Genomic DNA, 14,930 nt, shown 5'->3' with positions numbered 1-14,930 from the left:
AATAATTTACTTATGGAATTAGTCGCCACAGGTATTGTTTATTTGCCTGAAGTCAGCTGGGTTTTCAATAAAGCATCATCATCCATGCATGTTTTAGCTAGAAAATGAGATGCCTCACTATGCAAACAAATGTTTTGAGCTCTGGTGTTTTATACCTTTCGGCATGACGCAAATCATTATAAAACTTACCTGAATCACAAGCGCCTCTGAACAACAGTAGACGTCGTTGTTGTGGATGATCCAACTACTGATTGATTTGGCTTTTCTACCACTTTTGGTTAATCGTGAATATGAATATGAGTGATGATATTGATGAAGGGATACTGACAAAGAACACCAGTGCTCACGCCGGGATTCGAATCAGGGACCTCTGTCGCCTTGGCATGCTGTGCAAAACACACTGACACGGAGGTGGGCAGATGATCCAACTATCGTACACTCTACTAACGTAGCAGTACCGAGTAGTAATTCAGACCACTGTTTATTACGTCTTGAGAATGCTGATAAACATTTTAAAATATCTTGTCCAGAGACCATTCGATGTTAAGAGTTTTCAAATGAATGCTAAACATTTCCATTGACACAATATTAAGCAGTTACATAATAACGAAAAAATAATAACCTGCAAAACTATTATTATTATTATTATTTTTTAAGTGGTAGAGCAGCCACAGGCTGAACTTCTACCACGAGGACTTCACCAACTTATTTGACAAAAACTGTGTTGATCTTTTAGTTTTTAATGCACATCACTGTTCGTGCGATAAATTATACAATGCAGTGGCCATTAAGAAGTGCTATATTTCAGTTTGGTAAAGTTACGTCAGTCAATATTGCATATTGTAGCAACACATAGCACGAGTGGCACGAGCGGGAAGAACCGAGTAGGAATTCTACCGCTATCGTCTGCTTCAGAAGGCAGGAAGGGTCACGTGAACCAATCACGTAGCCCTCTGCTCCATACGCTGGCATAAGAGAGAGCATTTGGGCACGTGCTTTAGAGATCCAAGCTTTCCCTCCAGAAATGCAGCAAGGAATATAGGGTCCTGTACGCCGAATCTGCTCGGCATCCGGCCAGGAAAGGCATTGAAAAAAATGCTAAAACGAGCATTGTTAGTGGAGCGTTGCAAACGGATCGCAAAAAATATCTATTATAATGCCATGAAGGTCAGACATATATGAAATTAGTCAAGATTTACTTTACAGTAACAGCATTTACGCATTTTTTAAATTTTAAATCGGGGAACGCTGGGCATACGGGCGTACTATAACCCTACGCCACTGATGATACCCCATCCGAAAATTAGTAGTGTTCAAGATTATCGAATTTTTATTGTTTTTTTTTAAATTACAGTTTTCCACATAAAAATACGAATTGAAAAAAAAACATCTCATTGTATGGCATTTATTTCAGTGTTTTCTGATAGCTAACAAATAAGTGGTTTGTTGAAAAAAAGAGTTTGTTCCAAATAACAATCACATGTAAGTAACGGGTGGGTCTAAACTTACAAATTGTGATAAAAAATTGCACTCTTACTTTACTTGGCAACGTATTAATAACAAAAATGGTATGACACAAAGTGTACAAATTACTTAAATTACTTCCTTGTCATCAGTAGACCTCGGATTTTAGGTTTTAACCAATTTTTTCCTTTACAGGTATGTAAGAAATAATAAGTTATGTCAGCGTTTCGTTAACAAACACAATGACTGATGAAGTTTTATAGGACCTAAAAAAATCGATTTTGCTTTTTAGAACCCATTTTGGTTTTAAGCGCCAAAATCAAGCCTTTTTTTAGGTTATTTTTAAACGATTTACAGGATTTTTAATGCACACAGAGGCATTTGCTGTTTGGTCACGAGAAAATTCAATGATGGACATGTTTGAAATGTACTCTCTGTCGATTTCCCTTCCTCGAAGTCCATGGTGATTTTTCAAAGCTCAAATGTTTGTTGCCACTGTTACCTGTACAGTCCAAACTGGTCTGATCTGTGTGGTCTTGCTCACTTTTTGCATCACTTCGTTGCTTTGTGGCATTCACACCTTGCAAACTAACATTTCAGCATTGACTATGTTTCTGTTGAAATATAAGATGATCCTCACAGACAAAATTGTGGAGTTTGACTGTGGATAACATGAAAATTCTTTTTTGCCTTAGTGGATTTTAATAGCAAATTTCCAATGGTAAGTTCTGCCATCGCCGTAGGGTTAGGCAACACATAACATTATGCAAGATAGTGCACATTTCAGGATATATGTGTGGTATTTTAATTGCCGGTGACTATACCTAATCAGAATTTTTCAGGAATTTGGAACTATTTTAAGTTTTTTTTTAATCTACTTCAAGATTTTTAGGACTATTTTGGGATTTTTAGGACCATTTTTAGGATTTTTAGAATCTATTTTAGGAACCTAAAAGCACACTTTTTAGAACCTAAAAATCCGAGGTCTAGTCATCTGCTATACAACAAGGTACAAATGTTGCTAACATTCACATTTGTGTACAAGAAATAATAATGTTAATTTCCTTAGAAGCGCGATATCTGGGCTACTATTACTCACGCTTTGGTTGTTACATCGTATGCCCACTAGAGGACAATAGTCCAGTAAATAAAGGGCTATAAATGAGGTCGAGCTCAAATAATTTATATAAAGCTAAAATTTCAGGATTTGGAATAACTTACTAAAAGTCATGGAGAATCACATGTGTGCATCATCCTCAAAATGGCGGACAAAGATGGCAGCCAATCGATATGAGTACAGTTCAGAATTTTGGTCATAGTTCGAAAATGATAACTCATAGTTCACTTGTGTAAAATTATTTAAACTAAAAAAACACCTAACTTTAACTCTAAGTGTAACAGTTTTGGATCCAATCACTTTTATAGAATTTACATCCATTTAAACCTCAAAAATGTAGGAATTTTGGCCCTTACTCTGGCAGTTTATACAAAAATCTCCTTATCGGTTAAGATTGATTGATTTAGTTTATTTTACTTCATGTTTTGTGCCTCTTGGCTAATTTGCGAAGATGGGGATGAGTGATGAAATAATGAAATTGATGAATGGACATTCACAAACAACCAAGTCCAAGCGGGATTCGAACCCGGGACCCTTGGCGTTGCAGCGCGATGTGCTAACCACTCTGCCACAGGGTCTGGTCCTTATCGGTTAAGAAATAGACAGTAAAGGTTGTAATATTTTTAATGAGCTAATCATTACCTACAATTTAAAAAAAGCTCATTCAGATTGGATAAAAATTATCTCAGATATTTAATTTTGATACAGTTTAGTAAAGATGAAATTCTAGGGGTTCACCAGTTACCTTGCGGAATGCATCAGCAAATAGGCCATTGGCATTGTGATTGACATATGGGTTTTCTAGGGCTGGTGTTCGTCATAATCGAAATCAGATTAGTCTTCCAGTTGGCAGTTTGTACAGGAATTTCGTTGGCACAATGCACAGAACTTGGAACACTTGAGATCAGCTTTCTTACACTCGCATGTTGCTCGTTCGCAATTCTTTCTCGCAGTCACTTTGCACTTACAGGCAATTAAGATTAGTATTTCGGCTGGAGCTGGTGGTAGCTCTGTGGGTACTGGTATCAGCATACCCTCTTTGACACACCAACCCCATTCGATTGGGTTCATGCTTCGTCCGTTCCACTCCTGGACTTGGAGATACAGTCGAAGTGAGTGCTGAGTGGCTGCCATGCTGGTAGGGGGTAAAGTGGCCAAGTTGAAATGTGAAGACAGCTTTTTAACAACTTCCTTGCTATACCTGATATGTCTCAGACTGTCCAGGGAGGACACGTCTCCTCCTCCATACAGGCGAATAAGAAACATTTTTCCAATTTCGATCACACTGTCACGGTTGAGGTTTGGTTGGTTGAAGATGCTGACTAACTTGCACAATTCTATATCTTTTTGGAGTATCTTGAACGCTGTCAACTTTCCTCTTCTAAATATAGCCGAGGTGGTGTCACAGCCTGTAGCAGCATGAAAGAAGAGCAAGTAGTCTTTGAGTGGCCCAAGAATTTCTTGAATTTTAGCGATATCGTAGCATTTTCCCTCAGTTTTGCTTGTCTGGGGCCTTAACAGAAAGAGCGACTGCTCAGGAAGTCTTCTAGCAATTAAGATTAAGGTCAGAATCGGACCCAACAACAGCTACAGATTTGCAGTTCGTAACTTTCTTCTATTGCTGTTGAACAGATTAATGTATTGGCATCTCCTTCTGCTTGATATATGGTTATCCTGGCTGCTTCGAAGTATGTTTTCATCATTAGAATCAGTCTAGATTTGTTCTCCGAGTTTCTCAAGAACTGTGCTTGATCCGTCATCACTTCCATTGCAGAGTCAAATGCGATCGTTGCAGACATTTTCCCCAAAGCTCTTCTCTGTCTTTCAGCATTCTTTGTGTCTGATTATAATTTGTATCCATCAAATACAATGGCACTCCAGGGTGAAAAATGTCGCTTGACATAACTCTCATACTTAATGCAGATTTGTTGGTAAGGGTCATTTTTAGTCCACACCATTGCGTGAAGAAGGAATCCTCCATTTGGAGCCACATGAAAGACTTAGTTTACAAGACACCTGTAAACTTGCAAGAAGAGCTCAGGGAGAGGATCTTAACAGCTGCTCAACACATCAAGGACACCATCACGCCACGAGTTACGAGACCAAATGTCTGTAAAAACCTGCATGCCTGCATTTATAACGGAGTTGACTTTGAGCAAGACGTGTAATGTTCTTTAATTGTATTGTTCATTGATTCCATTCACATGAAGATGAATGAAGTATTATTTATTGTACACAACTGTGAATGTTAGCAACATTTGTACTTTGTTGGATAGCAGATGACACAAGGAAGTAATTTAAGTAATTTGTATGCTTTGTGTCATACCATTTTTGTTATTAATACGTTGCCAAGTAAACTAAGAGTGCATTTTTTTATCGCCACTTGTAAGTTTAGACCCACCCGTTACATACATGTGATTGTTGTTTGGGACAAACTTTTTTCCAACCAACCACTTGTTTGTTAGCTATCAGAAAATGCTGAAATGTGTGCCATACAATGAGCTGTTTTTTCTCAATTCGTATTTTTATGTGGGAAATTGTCATTAAAAAAAAAAACAATAGAAATTCGATTATCTCGAAAACTACTAATTTTCGGACGGGGTATCATATGGTCAAATTTATTGCAAATTGCCTCTACTTTAATCCCTTTCAGGGAATACATCTAATTACAGGTCACCCTGTTTATAGTGTGTGTGTGTGCGTGCGCAATTTGTAATTATTACACTTACAAGGGAGGTTATCTAAATGTCCCCCTCCGATTTCCATGAAACTTGGCAGGTGTATAGAGGGGCCCAAAGGAAGAAATACGTGTTTTTTTTTGTTTCGGCTAAGAAACAGTATTAGGGGGGAAAAAAAACCTCAAATGTCAAGATGAAGACAACTTGACGCGGGGATCTAACCCCTGTGTCCCACTCAGATTTCCATGAAACTTGACAGGTGTATAGAGGGGCCCAAAGGAAGAAGTACGTGTTTTTTTCATGGAAATCGGAGGGGGACACACAGGTCAGATCCTCACATCAATTTGTCCTCATCTTGACATTTGAGGTGGGTTTTGCCCCCTAAAACAGTTTTTTAGCCGAAACAAATAAACACGTATTTCTTCCTTTGGGCCCCTCTATACACCTGCCAAGTTTCATGGAAATCGGAGGGGGACACAGGGGTCAAATGCCCACTTCAATTTGTCTTCATTTTGACATTTGAGAGGGGTTTGCCCCTAAAACAGTTTTTTAGCCGAAACAAAAAAAAACATGTATTTCTTCCTTTGGGCCCCTCTATGCACCTGCCAAGTATCATGGAATTCGGAGGGGACACAGGGGTCAGATCCCACTTCAATTTGTCCTCATCTTGACATTTGAGGGGGGGGGTTCCCCCTAGAACAGTTTTTTAGCCAAAAAAAAAACAAAAAAAAAACACGTATTTCTTCCTTTGGGCCCCTCTATACACCTGCCAGGTTTCATGGAAATCGGAGGGTGACACTTAGATAACCTCCCTTGTTAGTCTTACACTTTGTAATTATATAACACTGCATATAATGTTTTATTTTAATTTTTAAAACTGTAACTGTAGAACAATTGTATAATTTTTGTATAACATTTCTATCCAGTTAAATGTGTTAAAGGTTTCATCCTGGAATGGAATGTCTCACATTTATGTGTGTTTCCATTTCCAAAAAAAAATGAATGAATACATATTCATTTCAATGGCATTTACAAAATCACCTCTGACATTTTATGTTAAACAAGTAAGATTATTTTTGTGCATGAGTGTTAGCCAATGCGTAGCAAAGTATTTTAGGAACAACACTGAAAAAAAAATCTTGTAGGACTAATGAAAAATTTCTTTGTAATCAAAGATCATAATACATTTTAAGGTGTGGTAATATTATAATGGGATTACAATACAAAACTCTCAGATGCGGATTTTCAGATCCGGAACTTTCGGATCTGGATCCAGAACTTTTGGATCCGGATCCGTTTGGCCATGCCTAATACAAATGTGAATCATGCAGCTCACTAGATGGCAGTGAAATGACACTCACTAGATGGCAGTACCTAAGAGCCTATCTCAGGTTGAAAGTGAGTGATCTACATAAATCTACTTTGCGTAGCCTCGCAACAAAATCAATAAGTGGTAGAATTGGTGCTAATGTTATTGTGCTGTCCAATAATGGCTGCATTCAACAATGAAGAATACACTGATATTTTGTACTGTTACAGGTATTGTGTTGGTGACGCAGCTGCAGCACGAAGAGAATACGAGTGTTGTTTCCTTAAATTGCCGTTTAACAGATGCGTGAGTGTTTTGTACGACATACCGGCACATCCGTGAAACTGGTTTGGTTCGACGACAGAAAGGCGATGCAGGCAGACCTCACGAGTTTGCTTCTGAAGCAAAGGAGGAAATACTGGAGTGTTTTCGACGAGAGTTGTGGCCAAGCAACTTGGCATGAGTCAGTGGAAAGTGTGGTTCACTTTGCATACGGCACAGCTTTATCCATACCACTACACACCCGTGCATGCTTTGGAGGAGGGAGACCCTACCAGGAGGATGGATTTTTGTCATTTTCTAATAAACACTGATCTCGAAGATCCAGATTACCTCAGCAAGATTTTATGGATGCACAAATCAAAGTTCGACCGAAACGGTGTAAACAATTTCCATAATGCGCATTATTGGGTGCCAAAGGGCGAGAACCAGAAAAAAGTCAAAGAAAAGGCCAGTCAGGGGAGATTCTCATTGAATGTATGGATGGGCGTCATCAACAATCATTTGATCGGGCCATTTTTCCTGTCCCAAATCTTAAATGGCATCACTTATGAACATTTCTTGAGGAACGAGATGACAATGTTGTTGGAGGATGTGCCTCTAGCCACAAGACGTGACATGATTTACCAGCATGATGGGCTGGCCAGCTCACTTCTGCCTGGGCGTGTGACAGTGGCTGGATGAAAATTACCCAAATAAATGAATTGGCCAAGGCAGCCCAATTTCCTGGCTGGCTTGATCCCCGATTTGATGCCTTGCGACTTCTACATTTGGGGCCACATGAAAGACTTAGTTTACAAGTCACCAGTAAACTCGAAAGAAGAGCTCAGGGAGAGGATCTTAACAGCTGCTCAACACATCAAGGACACCATCACGCCACGAGTTATGAGAACAAATGTCTGTAAAAACCTGCGTGCCTGCATTCGTAACGGAGGTGCCCACTTTGAGCAAGACATGTAATGTTCTTTAATTGTAATGTTCATTGATTCCATTCACATGAAAATGAATAAAGTATTATTTCTTGTACACAAATGTGAATGTCAGCAACATTTGTACCTTGTTGGATAGCTGATGACACAAGCAAGTAATTTAAGTAAATTGTTACCATTTTTGTTATTAATACGTTGCCAAGTAAACTAAGAGTGCATTTTTTTTATCACCACTTTAAGTTTAGACCCACCTGTTATTTACATGTGTTGTAATTTGGGACAAACTTTTTTTTTTCAACAAACCACTTATTTGTTAGCTATCAGAAAATGCTGAAATAAGTGCCATGCAATGACCTGTTTCTTGTCATTTTGTATTTTTATGTGGAAAATTGTAATTTTTTAAAAAAAATCTATAATCTCTAAAACTATTTATTTTCAGACGGGGTATCATATGGTCAAATTTATTGCAAATTGCCTCTACTTTAACCTCTTTCAGGGAATACATCTAATTACAGGTCACCCTGAATTCTGGATTTCTTTGCAAGAAACATGTATGCATACTAGTCAGTCACATACAATAAATAAGGTAATACAGAAGGTTGTTTGCTTTATATCAGACCATTTTTGACGGGTACTCACCTTAAGAGATACCGTGCCACCACCACCGATCAAGTTCTATTGGACCCCCAGCATTGTGGACTATCGCCCGGCAATGCAGTTTCCATTGCAGCAAGCTCCGGCACAGGACAGACATGGGAATTCTGTCCCACTCCTCCCTGCAAGCTTTCCATAGACCATCCAGGGTGCGTGGGTGGCGATGTTGAAGACGTCGTTTCAACAGTCCAAATGCACAAAAATCCATTGGACTGGCATCTGGGCTTTTCACAGGAATGTCTTCAAACAGAATGACACAAATTCCTAATTCCTCTCCAATTTCCTGATGTAGTGATGTTCTGGCGGTATGACTCAAAGCCTTGTCCATATGGATCATCACCTTGTTTGCGTCCATTCCATACAATTGAGGAATGTCTCTCTGATAGATAGGTGTCAGAATGGAGTCTTGGAAGTATCTGGCATTCACGCATTCACCTTCACGTTTTTGTCCACCTTGCATATCATCAACTTACCCTCATATCCGAAACCCGTCACAACCATAAAGCCACGAGGGAAACTTTCCCTGCACTGACGTACAAAGTTGCTGCGCCCCTTGCCGTCAATGTCACGGTATGCGACACTTTGCTTGCAGCCTTTCTCCTGGTGGTTTTCGTGGGTGAATATTTCGCAAGGAGAGCCTGTTGTGTGTAACGGGCTACAATAGCTTTCACAGTAGTCACCCCGAGTGTTTCACAATGTGTACGTATGAAAACTTAGCATGGAAAAGGGCCATTACGTAACCCTCCCAATACCGGTTGATTTTCGGCACCATTTGATAACATTCACTACCAACACTCAGGCACCTACAAGGTCAGACACAACACTGCTCCCGCCAGCAGTCCCATAGTTCCAGCATGATATGCCAGGTGGCAGCACCGAATCGAAAATGGACGGATATAAAGCGAACAACCTCTGTATATTGCAGTTGAAATGAAATTATATGTATCAAATGTGTAACTTACTCCTCATATTTGCATTATATGTATGATTTGCAATATTTAAAATAAGTATTATTTATGTCAATATTTGTGAAGGATCTTTCATTTTCTCAAATTTATATTATATTCACTTTTATACTACTACAGGGAAATTGTGACAATATTGATAAATTATAAATGAATGAAATATATGATGGAACAAACACAATGACCTCCCCTTTCAGCACACACATATATATGCAGTTCCAAAGATTCAAATGTAGGATTTCTGGTTCATCTCACTCTCCTGAGTCTCTCCTAGCATAGTGGTAACACCACAGCCATAGATTCACATGCTAATTTTAATTCCAGGATATCCAAGAGAAGACCTCAAACTTTCAATATATATATATATATATTTAAAATTGTAAGAGAAACTGAACATACTCATTACAAGTTCACATGTTCAGTACAGATGATCTCCAGATACCTTGCATTCAAGGATGTATTTAGGAATAAGGGACATTCCAGACACCCCTCCCCAAAGAGACTTACCAAGTACAAAATTAAATAATGAAAATGTGCTTGTTTAGAAATTCCAAGGGATTGCATTTGAAAGTGGTTAATTCTTGCTAATTTTTGCACTAACAGTGTCTAAAATTTCTTGAAAGTAATTGTTTTTATTCCCAAAGTGTACAAACAATCACTTAAGGGGGCATGGAAGGAATAGTGTCTAGAATTCGAGATTTTCACCATGTCAGGAAATTTTGAAAGTTGGCTGTCCTGAAACTGGTCTGGAAATGGCAAATTTTTTCAGTCCTGAATGAAGGAATTATAAAAATTTTCATCCCACACACCCCTAGTTACGGCAGTCCAGATGACTAATGTCTGTGGTGAGGAGGTTCTTTCCTTATTTTGTTAGACATGGTTGTAAGTGACATTAATTGCTGTAACTTACAGCCTGAACGTTACTTAAAACAGAATTATTTATAATAAAATATCACATCATTCGAATTACATTGTCTATTCCCAGATATCTCAGGGAGGCAAGTCCTCCCCTGACTCCCCTTGTAGGCACCCATTTAGTAGTAATAAAATACAATGAATGCTGGCTCTGGAGAAGATCATATCAGAAACTGTTGGAAATCACAGAATTCATTGTTCAGTATAACGTGCTCAATTACTTTAAGTTGTTATGATAAAATTATGATAAAAATAAAAAGATTGAAATGCTAGTAAATGTAAGAAGAAAAAGGAAAATATGACACACTCAGTGAACAATATAAGTATTGCTATATTGGAAAGTCAAAGGTCATTTTTACACCTAGGCTGACAATTTAACATTGCAGTGAAGTTTTCTTCATTTTTGATAAATGATAATATGCACATACACTCACATATGCATTACAATTATAATATATACGTACGTAATAGAAAATTGTAGCATGCTCCCACCTGCGAATGAATGAAGAATTCAATCAACGAGTTCATTGGTGAAGCATTTTCATTACTATTTTTTTCTCCTCCTCTGCTCATGAAACTGGTGTGCATTCCACTTTCAAGCAATTGTACAGTCAAAAATCTTCCTGCTGCCTTAGCAATATGTGAATGTTCAGAAAAAACCAACTTATTAACTTTACTGCAATCCATTTTTGTGAGAATATCCTTGTAATATCTGAAATATTTTTAAGTATTGTCAGTGAGATTTGTCAATAAGATAGGAAGCTAAAAAGTATAGCTGTACACAAAAGAACTCTTAAAGACATGAAAATGAACAAGTAATAAAAAAAATCTGGGCTCTCATGCTCACCTTTCATGCATTTTTAATGCTGCAGCAGAAAAGCACCAAGTAATTTTCTTGGTTTGTTTTTCTGCCACATTTTTGTCAAACCTGACAATATAGACCCAAGTAACCACAACTGTTGGGCCAACTGCAGTTTTCATGTGGGGAAGGTTGGGTTTACATTGGTTGGCAAATTGAAGTTTTGTCTTACGTTGGTCTTATGTTGGGCCAATGGTTGTTACCAACATTTGCCCAACCATGGAAAAGTGAGTCAACATCAGTTTAAAAAAATACTTTCTCCTGTTAAGTCAACTTTCAAGAGTATGCTGTAAATTCTAGAGTGTAAAATAACAGTGTTTCTTTACAAATATTTCAGTCACAGCACATACTGGAAATATATTTTTAATGAAAGTAGAACCTATTCTTAACTTAATCACTTAACTTAATCTAATCACTTGCCAGACCTTTGTCAGCCATCATGGATGAAAGATGTTGGGAATTGCTTATTTTTTGTCTGTTTAGCTGTAGCAGAAGAAGCATATTCTTACAAGTATTCTTGTGAAGGTGGTTAAACAATGTTATGTGGAGACTAAATTCCATGAAAGGTGGAAAACTAAATAAATTCTAGAAAGTTTTTTGTGCTACCACTTGAAGGTACAAGCCTCAGCAACTGGATGGGTCACAGGTGGTGGATAGTGAAACCTCCCTCAGATATGAGGGGAAGCTGCGAATAAGGGGAAATTCAAATAAGCAGTCCCGGACCAAGGCAGCAAGGCTATCAGGGTGTGGAGGATGTCCAGTCGTACGATATAAACTGTAGTGGGCAGGTACTGAAGAGGGCAGGAGAAGTGGGGTTGGATTTGTAGTCAGAAGTGGAATAAGTGAGGAAGTAGAAAGGGTAAATTACAGAATAATGAAAGTAAAAATGAATGTAAGAGGGAAAGTAATAGAAATAATTCAAGTGCATGCCCCACAAACAGGATGTACAAGGGAGGAGAAAGAAGAATTTGAAGAAGACTTGGAAGAACATGTAGGAAAGGAATGGCAAATTGTGATGGGTGATTTTAATGTACAAGTGGGAAGAGACAGGAAAGGGTATACGGAAGTACTTGGAGCTGATGGATGGGGACAGAGGAATGAGGAGGGAAGGAGGCTACTGGACTTTTGTAAGAGAAATAGACTGTTAGTAGGTAATAGCTGGTTTAAGAAGAAATATGACAGCCATAAAATTACAAGATACAGTTGGAATAATGAATAAAAGTCTGTAATATATTATATATTGGTAAACACGGAAGTATAGAAGAAAATGAACATCAAAGTAATACCCAGTGAGAACGTAGACAGTGGAGATGTGAGGAAATGGAAAATAAAAGATAGAAGGGAGGAACAAGAGACAAGGATAAGAGTATGTAAATTGAAGGATAAGATAAAAAAGAAATATCAAGAAATATTGCAAACAAAAGTGCCAATAGATGAACCAAAAGGAGTAGAAACAGAATGGATAAGATTTAAAATTAGTAGAGGCATTTGAAAAGGTATGTGGAAGGACAAGCAAGAAAAGAATGAAGAAACACCATGGTGGAATGAAAGAACTAGAGAGGCAGTGAAAAACAAAAATGATGCATTTAGATAATGGTTTTAATTTAAATCACAAAATGCACGAAAAGAGTATACGTGGAAAAGAAGAAAGAGTCAAGAACAGTAGTAAAGGAGGAAAGAAAAAAGTGGATGGAAAAATGGGCTAAAGTGCTAGAGTAAGATGTAGATGGGAACAAGAAAGTATTGTATGGATTAGTGAGAAAAAGGAGAAGAGAAAGAGGAGACAGCTTGTAAGCTAAGGGATGAAAGGGGAAATGTTGTAGAAGAGGATGAAGAAATAAGAAGAATGTGGAGAAATAATTTGGTGAAATTGCTGAATGTGAAAAAAGGTTTGATTGATTGATTTGGTGTTTTAAGTCCACTTTATGCACAGTAAGGCTAATCGGGACTGGACCTACAGTTTAAAGTGGGATCCGAACCACTATGTACCTCCACTGGGAATCGAACTCGGGACCCCTTGATTACAAGGTGACGACGCTACCACTGCGCCATCGGGGAGACCCTATATGGAAATGAACATGATGAAGTGAAGGAAAATAGGAAGTTAAAAATTAATCTCACATGGAAGGAAGTGGAGGAAGCACTGAAGAGAATGAAGAGAGGTAGAGCACCTGGAGTAGATGAAGTGTCAGTGGAAATGATACTAGGAGCAGGAGTGATTGGTGTGGAGTGGTTGTACAGTGTGTTGAAAACAGTGTAGCAAGAGAGAGAAGTGCCAGGAGATTGGACAAAGGGACTAATAATTCCCATATTCAAGAAGGGGACAGAAAGGAATGTAAAAACTACAGAGAAATAACACTTATGTGCCACTCAGCAAAGGTGTATGAGAAAATATTAGAGAAAAGAATAAGGGAAGTAACAGAGCTGAACATGAGAGAGGAACAGCATGGATTTAGAAGAACCAGATGAACAGTAGATGTGATATTCACCATAAGGCAAATGCAGGAAAGGCACTACGAGTATGAAAATGATTTGATTATGGCATTCCTAGATATGGAAGAAGCATATGATAGCATGGACAGAACAAAGATTTGCAAGACTCTAAGAGAGAGGAGAATCTAGGAAGAGATAGTGTGTAGAGTGCAGAGCACATACAAGGCCAACCAGAGCTGTGTGAAGACACCAGTGGGAAGAACAGAGTGGTTCAGTATAAGTAATGGACTAAAACAGGGAAGCGCTCTTTCCCCACTGCTCTTCATAATTACAATGGATGCAATTAACAAAGAGGTTGGGAAGAAGATAGGAGTTGTTCGCCGACGACTTAGTAATATGGGAAAACAGGGAAGAAATAATACAGACAGAGCTTGATAGTTGGAATGAGAAAAATCAGAAGAACAGGAATTAAATTCAGTGCAGAAAAGAGTGAAGTGCTAATAACAACAAGAAACAGAGCCAGAAATGAACCAAGAATAAAGATTGACACAGAAGAGTTGAGCGGAGTGGAGAGCTTCAAATATCTAGGAAGCATAATTGAGAGAAATGGAAGAATAGATGAGGAGGTAAACAGAAGAGGACAAATGGGTGGTGGACTATATTAAAGCATCCAAAGATTAATATAGAACAGGGATGTACCTATGAAATACATTTTTGGTTACTTGGGGATGAATGATGATGGTGAGATGGACACTCACAAAAGAACACCCATACTCATTCTGAGACTTGAATCCAGAACCTTCAGTGGCAAGATTGAAATTCAACCATTCAATGTGCTTTGCCACTGCGACAGCTACAAAAATATGAAATAAGTATGGAAATAAGACAACAATGGCAAGAGTGGAGAAAACAAGACTGGAAAATACACATTATGTTATATCTTTCTACATGCACACACACACATACACACCATCACTCAATTTGAAAGTCACTTACACATAATGTGGTATTGATTGTCCTTACCTCAACATATAACATAAAATGTTTATAGCAGACACAGAAACATTATCATCTTCATCTAAAGTCATCTTTAGAAATTGATCTTTGAATTTTTTTGAAAAATTTTCCAGCTTGTCTCTGCGTGTTGCCGATTCAAATAATTCATGGATAGACTAAATAATAAAAAAAATCAATTAGTTTCGCTATTTTCTATGCATCTTATATTTAAATATTTTATATTTATCAAGTAAATCAGAATTATTGATGGTGTATGTAATATTAATTTGACCACTCGACTTCAGGAATCCAACAAAATAATATGACTACTG

The 14,930-nt window shown here is 38.0% G+C and overlaps 1 protein-coding gene across 2 annotated transcripts in view; it reads right to left on the bottom strand.

The window, feature by feature from the left end:
• The window catches only part of LOC145984433 (cohesin subunit SA-2-like), a 211,787-nt gene that overhangs the window by 87,247 nt on the left and 109,610 nt on the right, over positions 1–14,930 (bottom strand). For both annotated transcript variants that reach the window (XM_083118095.1, XM_083118096.1), the window contains 2 exons: positions 14,626–14,774; positions 10,803–11,022 (listed from right to left, as the gene is read on the bottom strand). In XM_083118095.1, coding sequence (XP_082974221.1) covers positions 10,803–11,022; positions 14,626–14,774 — 369 coding nt within the window. The remainder of the gene's footprint in view (positions 1–10,802; positions 11,023–14,625; positions 14,775–14,930) is intronic.

Source organism: Lepisma saccharinum, chromosome 2 (assembly GCF_977018435.1).
Source record: "Lepisma saccharinum chromosome 2, izLepSacc3.1, whole genome shotgun sequence".
NCBI classification, from domain to species: Eukaryota; Metazoa; Arthropoda; class Insecta; order Zygentoma; family Lepismatidae; genus Lepisma; species Lepisma saccharinum.
Note: the sequence above shows the minus strand (reverse complement) of the source record. Positions and strands in the feature narration are given on the sequence as shown.